Source organism: Schistocerca gregaria, chromosome 10, assembly GCF_023897955.1.
Source record: "Schistocerca gregaria isolate iqSchGreg1 chromosome 10, iqSchGreg1.2, whole genome shotgun sequence".
Classification (NCBI taxonomy): domain Eukaryota; kingdom Metazoa; phylum Arthropoda; class Insecta; order Orthoptera; family Acrididae; genus Schistocerca; species Schistocerca gregaria.
In genome coordinates this window covers 196,362,338-196,382,699 of record NC_064929.1, presented here as the reverse complement: position 1 = coordinate 196,382,699, position 20,362 = coordinate 196,362,338, and the positions used below count along the sequence as shown (strand labels likewise).

At 38.8% G+C, this 20,362-nt stretch overlaps 1 protein-coding gene across 1 annotated transcript in view; it reads right to left on the bottom strand.

The window, feature by feature from the left end:
- Positions 1 to 20,362, bottom strand: part of LOC126293396 (DNA topoisomerase 2-binding protein 1-like) — a 113,840-nt gene that overhangs the window by 47,306 nt on the left and 46,172 nt on the right. Inside the window, exons 3-5 of the mRNA XM_049986604.1 lie at positions 10,727 to 10,890; positions 8,743 to 8,863; positions 720 to 782 (exon numbers count right to left, since the gene is read on the bottom strand). Coding sequence (XP_049842561.1) covers positions 720 to 782; positions 8,743 to 8,863; positions 10,727 to 10,890 — 348 coding nt within the window. The remainder of the gene's footprint in view (positions 1 to 719; positions 783 to 8,742; positions 8,864 to 10,726; positions 10,891 to 20,362) is intronic.

Genomic DNA, 20,362 nt, shown 5'->3' with positions numbered 1-20,362 from the left:
CAATGCCAGCGACTCGTGGTGGCAAAACGTCAGTAAAATCATCAGATGAACATCGGCTGAAGAGCCAATGGGCAGTTTGTCATGAAATTAACTGTTAAAACCTGATTAATAACTTAACTTCATGGCTCCTTGACATGCTCTCTCTCTCTCTCTTTTCCTCTCACTCACTCACACACATACACATACACACCTCCCTCGCAAGTGTGTGATATTTTTTTAACCTCTGAACAAAGGCAGAAATTCAATACCAGTGTACAACTTCCTGTACGTTTGTGCCACTACTTTCATACATTACTTGTGTGGTTATATAGTGAGTTGGTGTCTTTAAAACTGGTATTAGCCTGTCCATAGGGATTGAAAGAAAGAAAAGTATGAGTTTGACATCATAACAGATGGAGAACTATCTTAGTGGACATGGATGGAAAAGTAAATAATCACTAGAATACTCTGAAAAACGTTATTGGAATTTGTGAAACATGATAAACTGAAACTGTGAAAAATTAAACCTGATGATCAGCTGAACCAATCTCCTAAATAGTAGTGCCACCTTCCTCATTAATATCAGTAAATATGCTCCGATACATGTTTTATGTGGAGCATTCCTGTCACTTGTAACCTCATACATGTTACCTCTTATCTGGTACCATACTAAGCTAAAATAACAGTCAAGCAAAAACTTCAAAACAGTGTATAACAGTAATTTGCAACATTACACCTACCTTTCTTGGAATGTTTATTCCTCCAAATGTTTCTCCCGACTGGCCCTTAATCTTGGACAAAGGCTAAACACAGAAAAACCAAAAGTGTATAATTTTAGAGCAAAACTAGTATAATTTTGAACATTATTATTGTTTCTAGAGACAAATGCTATATGTAAACTGAAAATCTAAATTAGCATGGAGCATCTGTCTCAGTTGCAGAAAGTTTTTTCCATACGTTACATTACACTAATTGGTGTGGTACATGTTACAATGGATTATAGTTGATCAAAATTGTGTTACAGCAATTACCAAAGTAATAATAATAACAATAATAAAAATAAGAGTATAATTAGAGCAGTTACTAAATAATAATTAACTCTGCAGTAGAGTGTGCACTGATATGATTAAAACTGATATGATTAAAACTGCGTGCTGGATTGAGACTCAAACTCCGAACCTTTGCCTTTCACGGGAAAGTGCTCTACCAACTAAGCTACCCAAGCACGACTCATGACCCATCTTCACAGCTTCAATTCTGCCAGTGCCTCATCTCCTACCTTCCAAACTTCACAGAAGATCTTTTGCAAAAATTGCAGAACTAGCATTTCTGGAAGAATGGATATTGTGGATACATGGCTTTGTCACAGCCTGGGGGATGTTTTCAGAATGAGATTTTCACTCTGCAGCGAAGTGTGCATTGATACGAAACTTCCTGGCAGAGTAAAAATGTGTGCCAGACTGAGACTCAAACTCAGGATCTTTGCCTTTTGCGGACAACTGCTCTACCAACTGAGCTACCCAAGCATGACTCACGACCTGTCCTCAAAATTTCAATAATAATAATAATAATAATAATAATAATAATAATAATAATAAATGAAAGACTGTTTTATTTGCAAAACACTTAGAAGATACAACAGGTCTACTAAAGAGACTACACTATACTTATATATCCTCTTTTGGAGTACAACTGCGTGGTGTGGGATGCTTACAATATAGGATGACCAAGGTAGATTGAGAAAGTTCAAAGAAGAGTAGCATGTTTTGCATTATAAAGAAATTATGGAGAGAGTGTCATGGACATGATAAGGATTTGTGGTGGACATAATTAAAACAGAGGCAATTCTCATTGCTGCAGGATCTTCTCAAAGAATTTCAATCACCAACTTTCTCCTCTGAATGTCTAAATATTTTGTTTACACTGAACTACATAGGGATTGCTGTTCCAGAGTAGAGTAATAGAGAATTATTGTGAAGGCAGTTCGATGAACTCTCTGCCAGGCACTTAAGTGTGATTTGCAGAATAGCCACATAGATGTAGATTAATAATAATAATAATAATAATAATACTTGTTTTAGCTCAAATAAGTAGTTTTTCATGCTTCCAGAACACGAAACTAGACTGTGATCTGAGTGTGAAGCAATACGTACAGGATTCATCAACAGTCACTTTTCCTTCGCAAAAAGTCATGGCTGTCTGCCTTATAATATTTTTAAATGGTCAACTGTTTTTATCATTCTCTGGTTTTGTGATTAACTTTTATGTTCTTTGGCACCTGGTGGACACTAACACTTCCATACTGTAGTTGTCCATGGACAATATGTAACATAGTGATTTTCTCTACCATTGTCATCCAGTTAATTCTGTGTTCAATCATAACAGTCTGGTAAACAGTAAAACTAACCACATTTAATTCCTTTACTTGCTTCTTCATCAAGTAAATAATTTTAAGTAAAACTTTGTTCCACTGTAGTGAATGGAAGATAACACAAGCAAATGAACACTTGCAGGCAGTGAGCCAGTTTTACAAGAGTTCATTCTTTTCTGCTAAGAAGTATTTACACTGGAGAAAACAGAAGAGAACAAGAATGGACAAGCACTATACTGAATTATTGTCATGATGCAAAACACTGCCATTCAGATCGAATTATTTTGTGTGCCAAGCAATGAAACAAGAAACACTGCACAGACAACAAAAAATGGGTTGTTCAACTTTTTGCACAAATGTGAGACTTATCACTTACAATGAGTTAGAACTCCAGCCTTCCTTAGCATTATTCCATAACCTTGTGCACATGTCATATGACAACATTTTCTGGCTTCTCATTGCAAAGTTTGGAAACATTCATAATTTCTGCCAATGATGTGTTGGAGTGTACCAGGAGATACATTGTTGTATGTGTATTAGTTACTGTTCACTGCTGTACTGACTAGAACATTGTATCGTGCAATTTGCAAATTTCAAGATGGCAGAGTTACAGGAACAACACGTCTACATTACATTTTGCATGAAACACAGGAAAACCTTTACAAAGACACACCTAATGATGCAGGAAGCCTATGGCAATGAGTGCTTAAACTGCACTCGGTGTTACGATTGGTTGACACGGTTTAGAAATGGCTCTTGTTCAGGATGCACTTTGACATCTACCAAAGAATTAATTCATCATGAATTTGTGCCATGGAGACAAACTGTTAATCCTGGTACTATCAGGACACGTTGTGACACCTGCAAGGTGGGACAATTCATGGCTCTTGCATCACAATAATGCACTGCACAAGAAACGAAATCATTGTGGTGCCTCATCCTCCATACTCTCCAGACCTGGCCCCTGCGGACTTTTTTTTCATTTCCAAAGTTGAAAACCACATTGAAAGGATGAAGGTATGCAATGATATACGAGATAAAAGAAAATTCGCCAAGAGTGTTATGCACGATCTAGCGAGATCTGTACCGATACTGCTTCTGGAAGTGGAAATGGCAGTGGGAGCAGAGCATCAATTGTGGAGGAGAGTGTTTTGAAAGAGACCATGCACAATAAGTGACCAGTAAGTGTGGAAAAATCATCTCAGCAGTCACCAAGTTCCCTCAAATGGCTGTAGTGCATGAGCAACACAATGTTATCATATAATCATCATTACTACTAGCTCTCATTAAGTGCAGGTTAACTTAGGTCTCAACATCATCACTCAAATTCAGCATCCCATACGATGTCTTACAAAATCATAAGAGAAACTAAATGTGAAAGTCAAAGGAACAATGTATTCCCAGTTCTGTGCTGACATCAGTGTGTCCAAACGCGACGCGACAAGTAGCAGCTCACAAGAACATTAATACAGCTGTCCAAAATGTCACAGATGGTAGAGGCAGCACAGGGGCCACCAAAATCAGCAGCAGACTGTACCCATCAGCAGATGACCTCTTCTGACAGCTGCAAACCTGCCGTGGTAGGGGCACGTGTACATACCAGGTGATTACAATTGAAGTGCAGCTACTCACAGAGGTCCAGTGTGGGCTGTAATTACCATATGGGAGAGAAACTTGGGAAATATCCTAATGCATTAATGCACAACCGATTTACACTGGAAAAAAAATTAGCTCCAATTTTGGCCATCGGGTGTAAATCTGGCACTGTGAATGCAAGAAAGATGTATAGAAATGTTTCTGTATGTAATAGATTAGGAATGGGTCATGGGTAAAAAATGTCAAGCAAGTGAGAGAGACAATGTTTATTTTATTGTTAACACCTGCTTACACAATATGTTCAATATGAGCACCAGAGACATCGACAAGATGCCGCATCTGTAAAACGACATGATCAACAGATGCTTGCAGAAGTTCCGATGGAATCTGAGCAATGTTTTCCTGTAGTTTGGCCTTCAGGTCATGTGGAGACTGAATGTGTCCCTAATAAATGTATTCTTTTAGAAATCTCAAGAATCAAGACACACATGGATTCAGATCCAGTGATCTTGTAAGCCTTGCATCTGGAAAACCTCTGTAGATAATACAATGGCTCTTTGTGCACAACAAGCAGTTTAACATATCCCAAATATGGCATGTCTGTGTATTCACTGCACCCTGTAGTGTTAAATGTTTCTAGTCATTCCAAAGAATATTGTCTAGCTACATGTCATCAACTTCGATACATGCTAGAAACCACAGAGCATAACACTGATGTGGATCATGAGGTTTTAGTTGCTGCACTGCATGCAAGGTAAAACAGATTGCTAAGCTTTGTATACTGTTGATCTTGGGATTGACAATTCCTGTGACACTGTGCGAGCACTAGCACTATCTGGGGCACATGTTGCATGGGTAGTTATAGCAACAGCAACCACATCAATAACTTCCACAGGGAGAGGATGTCTTCCTCTTCCAGGTGCCACATCGAGCTCAACTGTGTTTTTGAATTTCATTACCATCATCATTAAACCATTTAATGACATTGGGCCTCTACTCTGATGTTTCACTCAGTGAGACACTCTCAGTACTGCACTGTACTTGCTGCTGTTCACATAAAACAGTTTTAGAGTCTCAGTAGCCACACTATTCACTCACTTTATGGTCTGTGAAATGACAGGTGGATGTTATACCATTGTACAAACAGTGTACAGCGCCAGATTTACACCTAGTGGCCTAATTGTAACTAATATTTTTCCAGTGTAAATCGTTTCCGCACTAGCCTATCCACCAAGTTTCACTGCTATACAATAGTTACTGCCCGCAATGAGCCCAAATGAGTAGCTGCACTTTCATTACAAAAATCCAGCATAATGTTGTGTAAGCATTTAAAACGTCTGTTGTTGCTAATATAAAATACTTGCAAACCCACAACCGTTTTCCAGTTGCTAAATGTGTATCAGACTAACTTCCTTCTCCTCATTTCCCCCCCCCCCCCCCCCCCGCTCTCTCTCTCTCTCTCTCTCTCTCTCTCTCTCGCTCTCACACACACACACACACACACACTCTACTTTTACACATGACATATCTTCTGGAAGAAGAAATTCAAATTTAGGAAACAGTTTTACGCTGTCATGTTTACATGTTAAATGTCTGAAGTGGATTTGCTACTCCAGTTAAATATGATGCCTGAGAAACAGCTATTACAGTTCCTGGTTTAGTCAGCACAATAGCTATTTCTCTTCAATTAGATGAGGTGTTGACAGCTTGTCTAATATTTCTACTTATCCTTCATTGTAAAAAAAGCCACTCCATCCATATTAATTGAAAATTTTTAAAAGCAAGACAAAACTGAGCGCCCAAGCACATTTCAAAACTGATTGAATTTTTTTATGGTAGCAAAAATTGATTGCACAAGTGTAAAACCAGACACTACAAGTGGATTTCCTGAACTGATTTTGAAGTGTTTACGTTACCAGTGAAAAGTGGTACTGGGAGGTTGGTTTACGAAATCTGGTTTTAGGAGCCTCATGTCTCTCTCTCTCTCTCTCTCTCTCTCTCTCTCTCTCTCTCTCTCTCTCTCTCTCTCCCTCTCCCCATCACCACCTCATCCCCCCTCCCTCTTTCTAAATTTCCTCTTCCTTCCCCTCTATCTGTTCATCTCCTCCTCCCCCATCTCTCTCCACCTCTTTCTTGCTTCCTCTCTGCCCATTACCTCCCCTTCTTACCCTCACTTTTCATCCTCTCTCTGACCTTGAACCTTGTTTATTGTTACAGGCAACAAATCCTTGACTGGGAATTGAAGACATTTAAAATGAATGCGTAAACTGATTGGTATCATTGGTATACAGGGTATGGGAGGGACCTCTCCTGCTGCTGGAATGGTGAAGATATCAGCTTCAGTGACAGTGTTTTCCATAGTTTTGATCTGCAAACAGGTAGGATTAGAAAGTTTCAGATGATTCTGATTCTATAGTAGTGTTCTAATTATAAGCCAATAAGCCATAAATACAATTTTCATGTTTTCAGTGAAAAACCAACTGTGAGGTAGAAACAAAACAGCACACAGTTCTGTATACAATTTCTATTTAAAATTATATACATGGTAGAAACAATTTTGCCTTATGCTTTAAGTGTCCTGCTACTGTAGTTAAAACTGACTGCCAAACAGAAAATGAAGCTGCACATTTTCAGAGCTCTGTATAGTATAGCATTTTCTTTCTCACAGTTAGTTTCAACAGAAAACCTATACATTGTTCTTTAAAAAAAATATTTAACCTAAGTACATCTAGATGTTTATTAGAGTACTGCATATAAATTTCAAGTAAACAGATCAAGAACTAGAGCATCGTGCAAACACACCGAGGAACCAAAGAAAATGGTATAGGCATGCATATTCAAATACAGAGATACGTAACCAGGCAGAACACGGCACTGCAGTCGGCAGTGCCTATATAAGATGACAAATGTCTGGCACAGTTGTTAGATTGGTTACTGCTGCTACAATGCCAGGTTATCAAGATGTGAGTGAGTCTGAACATGGTGTTATAGTCAGTGCACAAGTGATGGGACATAGCATCTCCAAGGTAGCGATGAAGTGGAGATTTTCCTATACAATCATTTCATGAGTGTACCTTGAATATTAGGAATCTGGTAAAACATCAAATCTCTGACATCGCCGCAGCCAGAAAAAGATCCTGCAAGAACAGGACCAACGATGACTGAAGAGAATTGTTCACCATTACTGAAGGGCCATCAACAAGTGTCAGCATCTGAACCATTCAACGAAACATAATCAATATGGGCTTTCAGAGCCAACTGCCTGCTCATGGAACCTTGATGACTGCACAAGACAAAGCTTTACGCCTTGCCTGGGCCTATGAGTACCTTCATTGGACTGTTGATGGCTGGAAACATGTTGCCTGGTCAGACAAGTCTCATTTCAAATTGTATCCAAGGAATGGATGTGTACAGGTATGGAGAGAACCTCATGAGCCATTGGACCCTGCATGTCAACAAGGGACAGTTCAGGCTGGTGGAGGCTCTGTAATGGTGTGGGGTGTATGAAGCTGGAGTGATATGGGACCCCTGATATGTCTAGATACAACTCTTACAGGTGACATACATGTAAGCATCATATCTGATCACCTGTATTCATTCATGTCCATTGTGAATTCTGATGGACTTGGGCACTTACAGCAGGATAATGTGACAGACCACACACCTAGAATCACTACAGAGTGGCTCTAGGAACACTCTTCTGAGTTTAAACACTTCCACTGACCACCAGACTCCACAGACATGAACATTAATGAGACGATCTGGGATGCCTTGTAAATTGCTGTCCACCCCCTTGTACTCTTACTGATTTATGGGTAGCCCTGCAGGATTCATTGTGTCAGTTCCCTCCAACACTACTTCGGAGACTAGTTGAGTCCATGTCATGTCATGTTGTGGCACTTATGTGTGCTCACGGGGGCCCTGCAGGATATTAGGCAGGTTTACCAGTTTATTTGGCTCTTCAAGGTATTTGAAATAAATTGGTCATGAACTAAGTACCATAAATATTAAAAAATTATGTAGCCTATGCCTTTCTGAATGCTTATTAGAGGATCATGTAAAAATTTGAAGTATACCATTGAAGAACTTTTTCAGACAATTGCTCACAACATTTCTTCTTTATATATTTATATACATTTTTATATATCCCTATATTAAAAAAAATATGTAGCTGATGTCTGTCTGAATGTTTGTTAGAGAACAGTGTAAAAATATGAAGTAAATTGGTCACAAACATAAAGAAAATATGTAGCCTATCTCGATCTGAATGTTTATTCAAGTATTGCCTAAATATTTTAAGTAAATCGGTGAAGTGCTTCTTGAGATTTTTGCTAACAATGTTTCCTCTTTATATGTTACTATACATATGTTCATATAACACACACATTTAAAAAATATATAGCCTATGTCTGTCCAAACATTTGTTAGAGTATTGGGTAAAAATTTGAAGCGAATCAGTCAAGAATTTTTCCATGTTATGTAGTTCACAGATATTTGTGTACCATGCATGTAAAAAAAAAAAAAATATGTAGCCTATGTCTATCCAATGTTTACTGGACTATTGTATTAAAATATGAAGGAAACTAGTGAACAACTCATCTAAATTTTTGGTAACAACATGAAATAATGACTTGTCTTTGTAAAGTAGTGCGGATTAGAGTATTATTTATGTCTGTCTTGCATCATTTGTCATTCCTTCACATTATAAGAGGAAAACAGAATAAAAATGAGAAAAAATTATTACAATTGAGAAGTACTAGCACCTACTGACAAGGGTTCAAGGTGTCACTACATACCTTTCTGCTCAATCGTAATGGTAGTTCAGTAGGCTTCACAAATACCAAGAAATGTGATTCGGTTGCAGGATGCCTTTGCTTCATGCTCTCAAGCAACCAATCAACAGTTACAACATGTGGTCTGAAAATTAGAAAGAAGATGTAAATTATAAAATTAGAAAGAGAGAGAAGTGTAAGACTACAGCCACTGACCATTCTGCCAGTATCAAAAACAAAACAAATTATCTCAAACCCATCAAGGTGTGATCCACATATGTGCAAAATGCTGTTTCACCTACTTCCTCCCCCTCCTCCCCCATATACATACATATTTGGAATTGACTACATTGCAAGACCTACAAGTTTCTTGAAAATTATGTGGGTGTGGAACATAACAATTTTCACACCTTATCTTTTGGGAGTCTAGACTGGCAATGCATATCAAAATAAGCAATATGCATGTGTGAGACTCACTGTGTGAAACATGATAGAGCAGAATGGAATGGAAGTTATCATTCAGTGTCTCTGCCTTGAAGAAAGAATTTGGTATGCAGTTATACTAAACCAAATAATTGTTCATGAGAAAATACAGATAGAAAAGAAAGAAGCAGAATGGTGCACATCAGAGAATGTTTCAAGTTTCGACAAATACTGAGGGTTCATTCCCATTCCATTCGAACAAGTTTATGTTCATTAAAGGAAGTTCCTGGCATAGATCAATGAAAAAATGGAATTTTTTTACATAATTTGCGTTCATGAAGTATATAGATTATGCCTGCAAATGGACTTTTTGTTTGTGAAAGTATTTTAGGAGTTACATCATGTTGAATGGGACCATGCACTGCCAAAAATATAGGCTGCTGTGGGCACTCAGAGAACTGGTTCAAGAAAAGATTCAACCAGTATATGAATTTCTGTCCAATGAAGATTTGCTTAAGAGGTGCACTGGTGTCAGTACACATAATGACAATGAGAGCTCCCATGTGTGCATTTGGAAACTGGCTTTGAAACATCATCATTGTGGGACAAAAACTGTTTAAACAACTGCTGGTATATTCAGCATGAATCATGAATGTGTCAGGAACTGTCACAGGGATGAGAAGCAAAAAAATTGCAGAGTTTTCCTGACAGGAAAAGGATGGCTGTTGTGGAGCAAGGAATGTCTCAGATTGTTAAAAGTGGTTGGTTTGAAAAACTACAGTACCATATACAGACCTGGAACATTTCTGAGGAAGAGCAATGATGCCTTTATGGTTCTAGGATCACAGATTAGCTGTTTCGAAACAACATTTTTTTATTGTTACTCCAAACTTTTTGAAACAATTTATTTTGTTACTCCATACTTCAAACTTCTTGTAACAACCTTTGTCAGTGCATGAAGTGCTCTAGAGCCTCAACAGACTAAGCAATTAATTTTATTTTTTTAAAAAAAGTTACCTGAATTTAAAATTTAAAATTTTTTTAAACATTTGAACTTATGAAAATATGATAAGAAATTTACATCATATTTAAATAGACGCATTTTTTTTTATTCAAGGTATTTTTCAAAACTTCATCGTGATGGCCACCAGATACATTCTAATTTAAGAATTTTCTATTTTTATGGGTTTTTATGGGTTGCTTCACGGAACTAGGATGCATCAAGAGGCCCTTACTTCAACAAGGGCTACAGCCACCATTTTTAATTTGTTACAAGGTTAAAAAAAGAGTTTTCATACACAAATGCATGTATAATAGTGTGGTAAACCCCTCTTTTAATAAAAACAGTCATTGTATAACAAAAATTCTAAACATTTCCAGACATTACCTGTTTTTTTATGCCTCCTACCAGAACCTCCCCTTAATGTGATTTGATCTGATGCCATATGAAAATAATTAATTAAATAATTACATTTATCTGGTCTGACTCATAAAATAATATTAATCTACAGCAGATCAAAGGTCAGAACATGTGACGTAGTTCAGGAAGTAAGTAGTTGAGCAGCGAAGGAATACTTTCACTCACCTGATTCCACTCTTCTTGCGGTAATTTACATCTTCAGGTACATGGTCACCAACAACAATGTGGGATACTGAATCTGAAAGTTCACTGAATCTTGTTGCTCCACCTGCATTTAGAATCTTGGTAAGATTTTCACAGACATCAGGAGTAAATCCACTCAGATAAACCTACACAAAGAAAAATTGTTTCTTAATAGCAAGAATACTGAGGAGAAAAAGAGAGTGAGCACCTCACTGTTACAGTTTCAACAAATTCACAAGCATGCATGTGCCTGTTACCAATGTATTAATATACTTTTACTCCAAAAGTTTGCTCTTTACAGGATATTAAACTTACAGAACAAGCAGTAGATTCGTCAGCTGGTTGATGTGGTCGGAGGGGAGCAAACAGGAATGTCATCAGTCCATCGGATTAGGGAAGGTTGCGGAAGGAAGTTGAGCAAGCCCTTTCAAATGAACTATCCAGCATTTGCCAGAAGTGATTTAAGGAAATCATGGTAAACCTACATCAAGACAGCTGGGGATATGTTTGAACTGTCGTCCTCCTGAGATCAGAATTATAGACTGAAAATAAGTTCTGGATTAAGACAAAGCTTAAATAATGCATCATAGATAACTATAAATGCCCAGTGAATGGCAATGGTAACTGTTTTATTTTTTGACTGGCAATGTATGTGACTAATAAGACAAATTCCACAGCATCAAGGCCATGCTTCTATGGGTCTGTCTTTCAAACATCAAATGAAAACCAAAGTTACAGATTTATGATTACCTGACATGATCAACCAGCACAGGAGGTAATCTATAAATTTGTACTGTAGCCTTCTTATGAAAACCTTTTATTTATTTACCAAAATCATTTTGTTAATATATTATTGGATTAGGAGTTTCAGCAATATAAACTGTGTGGGGACATAGCTTCATGAAGTTGCCCAGAACAATTTCGCTGTGACATTATTCCAGGCAACTCCATGGAGTTACAATACGACTCTGTCACAATAAGAACATACATCTGGAGGTGGCAATATATTTTGATGAAACTAGTAATTCACTAACATATCAACAAACTGACTTTGGCAAGCAAATAAAACATTTTCATATGAAGATTACGCTACAAAATTACAGATATTTAGCTAAGTTACTCAGGGACACTAAAAACATCCAAAGGAGGAAAGTCGACTGACTTCATGAGATACCTATAGGATTCTGCATAGAATATGCCAATCAACTTGCTCTTCTTGCTGGAGGTGAAGCATTCAAATTGATCATAAAAATGCAAACACCACTCATGTTTTCAAGAATGAGCGTGATACAGATGCACACAGCTATAGCTCCACATTGCTGACATCAATCCAGTTGGGGGATGTGCTTTGTGCTCACTTACTGTTAACTTTCTGGGGACCAGACATCCTCAACAGAAATCTAAAAATAAAATAAAAAAATAAATAAATAAAAGGAAAGCTACAACATCCCTCAAGTGAGTGTTACAGTAGCTTTACTGTTCATGATTCGTATACAGTATAACCCCACTTTTACGTTCTTGGAATTAAGGTTTTCCTGCTGTTGAAGACATTTTTTATCATTCCTGTCAAATTTCCTACGTCCACAATGTTAATTTTCACCTGATTTTGCATCAGCATATTTATAATTTTCGCGTGATTTATGCATTACAAAAAACTGTTTGTGAAGAAAAAAATGACGCTGGTGAGATGTTGGCCATCCAGTAGTGTCTACAAATGTTGTTGTTGTTGTGGTCTTCAGTCCTGAGACTGGTTTGATGCAGCTCTCCATGCTACTCTATCCTGTGCAAGCTTCTTCATCTCCCAGTACCTACTGCAACCTACATCCTCCTGAATCTGCTTAGTGTACTCATCTCTCGGTCTCCCTCTACGATTTTTACCCTCCACACTGCCCTCCAATGCTAAATTTGTGATCCCTTGATGCCTCAAAACATGTCCCACCAACCGATCCCTTCTTCTAGTCAAGTTGTGCCACAAACTTCTCTTCTCCCCAATCCTATTCAATACCTCCTCATTAGTTACGTGATCTATCCACCTTATCTTCAGTATTCTTCTGTAGCACCACATTTCGAAAGCTTCTATTCTCTTCTTGTCCAAACTAGTTATCATCCATGTTTCACTTCCATACATGGCTACACTCCAAACAAATATTTTCAGAAATGACTTCCTGACACTTAAATCTATATTCGATGTTAACAAATTTCTCTTCTTCAGAAACGCTTTCCTTGCCATTGCCAGTCTACATTTTATATCCTCTCTACTTCGACCATCATCAGTTATTTTACTTCCTAAATAGCAAAACTCCTTTACTACTTTAAGTGTCTCATTTCCTAATCTAATTCCCTCAGCATCACCCGATTTAATTTGACTACATTCCATTATCCTCGTTTTGCTTTTGTTGATGTTCATCTTATATCCTCCTTTCAAGACACTGTCCATTCCGTTCAACTGCTCTTCCAAGTCCTTTGCCGTCTCTGACAGAATTACAATGTCATCGGTGAACCTCAAAGTTTTTACTTCGTCTCCATGAATTTTAATACCTACTCCAAATTTTTCTTTTGTTTCCTTTACTGCTTGCTCAATATACAGATTGAATAACATCGGGGAGAGGCTACAACCCTGTCTCACTCCTTTCCCAACCACTGCTTCCCTTTCATGCCCCTCGACTCTTATGACTGCCACCTATGTTACGCGGTTAAATTTTTTAACACCAGTGCACTCTACTCATCGCATTTGAACCGGTAAATGTGCAAAAACTGGAACAATTTGTGCCATCTCCTGCCACTGCCAAACTCTACTTAGCGTGGTGGCTGATCGGAGTAACTAGGTTCATTTGAGTAAAGATATCATGACCAATCACAACCATTTCTAAGCCATCTCTACTGCGCATGCTCAGTTTCGTGGTCATTGTGATCATCATGACGGCTTTATTGCACCATATTTAGTGTGTTTAGGCATTTGGCCACTTTTAACACTAGTTGACACCATCATTCACTTTGCACTGCTCAAGTGTTTTTAGTTTAAACACAGCACTGGTTACTTATTTTTCATGCTGAGCAAAACATGTTTTGAGAAATTATTCTCGTTATCAACTGCAATATTTATATATTTATTTTTTGTGATGTTACACAAACAATGTGAATGATTGATTGTGTGTGGTTTTCCACATAACTGAGGAGGCACAGTACCTGACAACCTCAAAAAGATGACTACAGTGCAAGAGATGCAGCATAACACATATTCAAACACCACATAAAATACCTATGTATGTATTTGCACTTGACAACAAGAAATAAATTTCCAAAACATGTCATGCTAAGCATGCAAAAATACTAACTAGTGCAGTATTTCATTATTTAAATAATGAATAACAGCTGCAGGCTTTCAAAAACGTCAATTATGACATATGAAACCATCAGGGTCTGTAACATGAAAACTGACTGAAGATCTGGCTCCTGAATCTGTAACACTAAGTCCCACATACAGTCTCAGACAAAGACCACTAGCACGAAAGCAGCAGTATCAATCCACATCATGCTCAAGTGGCTACTGACAAAGGAAACCACATCAGCTTTGAGACAGAACTACTAGGTAACACCGCGTTAATCTCCTAACCATGCCTATGTGTTAGCAACAGTCTGTAAGACTGCACCAGGGATGTTAAGGGTTAAGCACAATACAATATGGCTTAGATTTTAGCCTCTTCAAAGTGTCTACCATTTTACCTCAGAGCAGCTACACTCACTCTTGGCATTCTGTAGGTAACATTTTGGATTTTTTATTATTATTATTTCTTTCTTATCTCAGACGTTATGTCTGGTCAAAAGTTGAAAGTGATGCTTGCTGTAATATCTGGTGTTTATTGTTTGATCCTGTACTGCAATCATGAATCCTTCCATCTCACTGTGTATGTGTGGCTGTGTTAAATGATACAGATGCTTGCCATGTAGTGTTTTCTTTTTCCAATTTACTTTCTTCGTATCTGTTGATGTTATGTGATCTAAAGGGTTGTAGAAGTGGTTATGAAATTGCAGTGGTGTAGCCGATGTATTTATATGAGTGATTGCTTTGTGTATTTTGCTAGTTTCTGCTCTTTCTAGAAAGAATTTTCTTAAATTGTCTACCTGTCTATAATGTAGGTTTTTTATGTCGATAAATCCCCTTCCTCCTTCCTTTCTGCTTAATGTGAATCTTTCTGTTGCTGAATGTATGTGATGTATTCTATATTTGTGGCATTGAGATCGTGTAAGTGTATTGAGTGCTTCTAGGTCTGTGTTACTCCATTTCACTACTCCAAATGAGTAGGTCAATATTGGTATAGCATAAGTATTTATAGCTTTTGTTTTGTTACTTGCTGTCAATTCTGTTTTCAGTATTTTTGTTAGTCTCTGTCTATATTTTTCTTTTAGTTCTTCTTTAATATTTGTATTATCTATTCCTACTTTTTGTCTGTATCCTAGATATTTATAGGCATCTGTTTTTTCCATCGCTTCTATGCAGTCGCTGTGGTTATCCAATATGTAATCTTCTTGTTTAGTGTGTTTTCCCTTGTCTATGCTATTTTTCTTACATTTGTCTGTTCCAAAAGCCATATTTATATCATTGCTGAATACTTCTGTTATCTTTAGTAATTGGTTGAGTTGTTGATTTGTTGCTGCCAGTAGTTTTAGATCATCCATGTATAGCAAATGTGTGATTTTGTGTGGGTATGTTCCAGTAATATTGTATCCATAATTTGTATTATTTAGCATGTTGGATAGTGGGTTCAGAGCAAGACAGAACCAGAAAGGACTTAATGAGTCTCCTTGGTATATTCCATGCTTAATCTATATTGGCTGTGAAGTGATATTATTTGAATTTGTTTAGATATTAAGTGTGGTTTTCCAATTTTTCATAACTATGTTTAGGAACTGTATCAATTTGGGACCTACTTTGTATATTTCCAATATTTGTAGTAATCATGAGTCGGGTACACTATCAAAAGCTTTTCGGTAATCAATGTATGCGTAGTGCAGCGACCTTTGTTTAGTTTTAGCTTGATATGTCACCTCTGCATCTATTATCAGTTGCTCTTTACATCCTCGTGCTCCTTTGCAACAGCCTTTTTGTTGTTCATTTATAATTTTGTTATGTGTTGTATGTGTCATTAATTTCTGTGTAATGACTGAAGTTAATATTTTGTATATTGTTGGTAGGCATGTTATGGGGCAGTATTTAGCTGGGTTTGCTGTATCTGCTTGATCTTTAGGTTTCATATAAGTTATTCCATGTGTAAGTGTATCAGGGAATGTGTATGGGTCTGCAATGTAACTGTTAAATAATTTAGTTAGATGTGAATGTGTTGAGGTGAACTTCTTTAGCCAGAAATTTGCTATTTTATCTTTTCCAGGGGCTTTCCAATTGTGAGTAGAATTAATTGCTTTGGTGACTTCATGTTGCAAAATTATCACTTCAGACATTTGTGGTATCATCTTGTATGTGTGTGTGTGTTTATGCTTCTTTCCACCGTGCATGCCTCTTATGTTGTACCGGGTTTGACCATATGTTGCTCCAGAAATGTTCCATGTCTGTTATGTATGGTGGATTGTCTATTTTAATGTGTGTGTTATCTATTGTCTGGTAAAATTTCTTTTGGTTTGTGTTGAATGTTTGGTTTTGTTTCCTTCTATTTTCACTTTTTTTGTATCTTCTAAGTCGTTTGGCCAACGCTTGTAATTTCTGCTTCTTTTAATCTAATTGCTCTATCGCTTCTTGTTGTGAGATTTTACCTAACCTTTTTCATTTTTTTTCTGACATTTTATGTCTTATAAATTGTGTTAGCTGTCTAATGTCTTTTCTCAGTTTTTCTATTCTGATCTATAGTCTGTGTTGCCATGCTGGTTTTGTGGGTTTCTTCTGTTGGTTGTATTATTATTATTATTATTATTATTATTATTATTTTGCATGTGCAAATTATGCCATTGATCTTGAACATCTGATGATCTCATTTTTCTGACATCCCTGTCAAGTTCATCCCATAAGAGTTCAACAGTGCTTTAATTCAGGTGACTAACTTGGCCAAATCATTATTCTTCATTTACCCGCATTTCTTTTCTCTACTGACATGTCCTCTGCACAATTTATATTCAGGATTGAGATCACTGTCCTGCTGCAGAACAAATCCATGACCAATAAGGCTCCTACCAGATGTAACTGCATTGCTGAACAGTATCCTGTGATATTCTTCCTTCCTTAATGTTCCATTAATTCTCACTAGTTTATGAACTTTATCACCCAAAAACATCTCCACACCATGACCAAACTTCCACTGTGCTTCTCTGTTGGCATCAAACACTATCTCTTCATACATTCTCCATAAAGTTGCCAAACATTTGACGATCGTTTCTAAATACTTCAAACATAGATTTGTCTGTAAATAACACTTCGAACCATTGGTACACACTTCAGTTTTTATGTTTGTGTGTCAATTGCAATTTTTTCATTTTATTTTGTTTACGTTACAAAGGTTTCTTGGTTGTTATGCAACTCATTAAACATTATTCACAAACAGGGAGTTGCACTGTTGAGACAAAACTTGGAGCTGCTTGCATATTATTTACTTCCTCTTGAATTTCAGTACAAATCCTCTGATGAAGTGATCTTCCCTGTATGATGTTAGTCAGGGTCTTACAGACTGTGAAATACTTCCACTGGCACCAGTTTGCTAGAACCACTGCAACATATACACTCCTGGAAATGGAAAAAAGAACACATTGACACCAGTGTGTCAGACCCACCATACTTGCTCCGGACACTGCGAGAGGGCTGTACAAGCAATGATCACACGCACGGCACAGTGGACACACCAGGCCATCGAATGGCGCTAGCTGCGCAGCATTTGTGCACCGCCGCCGTCAGTGTCAGCCAGTTTGCCGTGGCATACGGAGCTCCATCGCAGTCTTTAACACTGGTAGCATGCCACGACAGCGTGGACGTGAACCATATGTGCAGTTGACGGACTTTGAGCGAGGGCGTATAGTGGGCATGCGGGAGGCCGGGTGGACGTACCACCGAATTGCTCAACACGTGGGGCGTGAGGTCTCCACAGTACATCGATGTTGTCGCCAGTGGTCGGCGGAAGGTGCACGTGCCCGTCGACCTGGGACCGAACCGCAGTGACGCACAGATGCACGCCAAGACCGTAGGATCCTACGTAGTGCCATAGGGGACCGCACCGCCACTTCCCAGCAAATTAGGGACACTGTTGCTCCTGGGGTATCGGCGAGGACCATTCGCAACCGTCTCCATGAAGCTGGGCTACGGTCCCGCACACCGTTAGGCCGTCTTCCGCTCACGCCCCAACATCGTGCAGCCCACCTCCAGTGGTGTCGCGACAGGCGTGAATGGAGGGACGAATGGAGATGTGTCGTCTTCAGCGATGAGAGTCGCTTCTGCCTTGGTGCCAATGATGGTCGTATGCGTGTTTGGCACCGTGCAGGTGAGCGCCACTATCAGGACTGCATACGACCGAGGCACATAGGGCCAACATCCGGCACATGGTGTGGGGAGCGATCTCCTACACTGGCCGTACACCTCTGGTGATCGTCGAGGGGACACTGAATAGTGCACGGTACATCCAAACTGTCATCGAACCCATCGTTCTACCATTCCTAGACCGGCAAGGGAACTTGCTGTTCCAACAGGACAATGCAAGTCCACATGTATCCCGTGCCACCCAACGTGCTCTAGAAGGTGTAAGTCAACTACCCTGGCCAGCAAGATCTCCGGATCTGTCCCCCATTGAGCATGTTTGGGACTGGATGAAGCATCGTCTCACACGGTCTGCACGTCCAGCACGAACGCTGGTCCAACTGAGGCGCCAGGTGGAAATGGCATGGCAAGCCGTTCCACAGGACTACATCCAGCATCTCTACGATCGTCTCCATGGGAGAATAGCAGCCTGCATTGCTGCGAAAGGTGGATATACACTGTACTAGTGCCGACATTGTGCATGCTTTGTTGCCTGTGTCTATGTGCCTGTGGTTCTGTCAGTGTGATCATGTGATGTATCTGACCCCAGGAATGTGTCAATTAAGTTTCCCCTTCCTGGGACAATGAATTCACGGTGTTCTTATTTCAATTTCCAGGAGTGTACATCATTACAGATGGGGCTAAGCCAATTTTGTTCCTATTGTCTTGTTAGAATAGCCTTTCTGATACTGAGCTGCAATAACAGCATGTTTTTCAATTACAGTCTCCTGCTTCTGTCCCAATAGGAGGTAATATGGTATGCACCACATCAGGTATACAAACACACTGCTAGATGCACACAATATACGAAAAGATGCTGAAGCTGAGTGACTGTAGGATGATACAAGATGACTTTCACAAAATTTCTAGAGATGCACACAATATACGAAAAGATGCTGAAGCTTAGTGACTGTAGGATGATACAAGATGACTTTCACAAAACCCATAATGTTCGGATGCAGCATTAATAGTGTCCTGCTTGATACATTCATGTCATTTAAACAGATGGGTGTAATGTTTCGAAGCGATATGAAATGGAACAAGGATTGTGGTAGGGAAGGTGAATGTTTGACTGCGGTTTATTGGGAAAATTTTAGGTAAGAGTGGTTCATCTGTAAAGGAGACTTGCATATAGGACACTACTAGAGTACCGTTTGAGCGTTTGGGATCTGTACCAAGTAGGATTACAAGAAGACATTGAAGCAATTAAGATGCAAGCTGGTAGGTGCAAGTGTTACGGAGATGCCTCAGGAACTCAAATGGGGTCTCTGGAAGAAAGGTGACACTCTTATTGAGGAACACTGTGGAGAAAACTGGCATTTGAAGCTGACTGCCAAATAGTTATGCTACCTCCAACATACATTTTGCCTAAGGATCACAAACATAAGATATGAGAAATTAGGGCTCTTATGGGAGCATATAGACAGTCATTTTCTCTCTTTTTTATTTGCAGGTGGAACAGGAAAGAGTTTGACTAGTAGTGGAATGGGGTACCCTCTACCACGAACTGTGGACTGCTGAGTAGTGATGTAGATGTAGAAGTAGATGTATTGCAAACTAATGCGAACTGATTGCTTCACAGACAGCTGAAGGAATAAGGCCTATTCAAATGTAACCATCTTAGGTAAATTCATGACAGTATTTCTGTGGATACTTATCAGTGCACCTCTGTGTGAACAACCAGTCAAATACACAAAAGCAGCAGCTAATCCATACATGTTTATACTTCTTTCATGAGGGTGAGTCAAATGAAAACCTTAAATTTGTAATAACAAATCAAAATTTCGCACCATTATCCTGTAAGTTGGTAAGTGTGCTACAAACAGCGTGCAGAATGGCCTGTAGGTGGCAGCATAATGCAGATGCACACATACCATTGCGGGATCAGTATAAAGATGGCCGCCCCACTTGCGACTTGCACCAGGGAAGAACAGCGTTCCATTATTCGGTTTTTGCGTAGTGAAGGTGTGAAACCTATTGAAATCCATCGACGACTGAAGTTTCAGTACGGTGATGTGTATTTGTCACAGCAGCAAGTCTACAAATAGAGTAGAAAGTTCGCAAATGGTGTGACTTCAGTGGAAGATGCTCCTCGTCCAGTTCAGGCACAA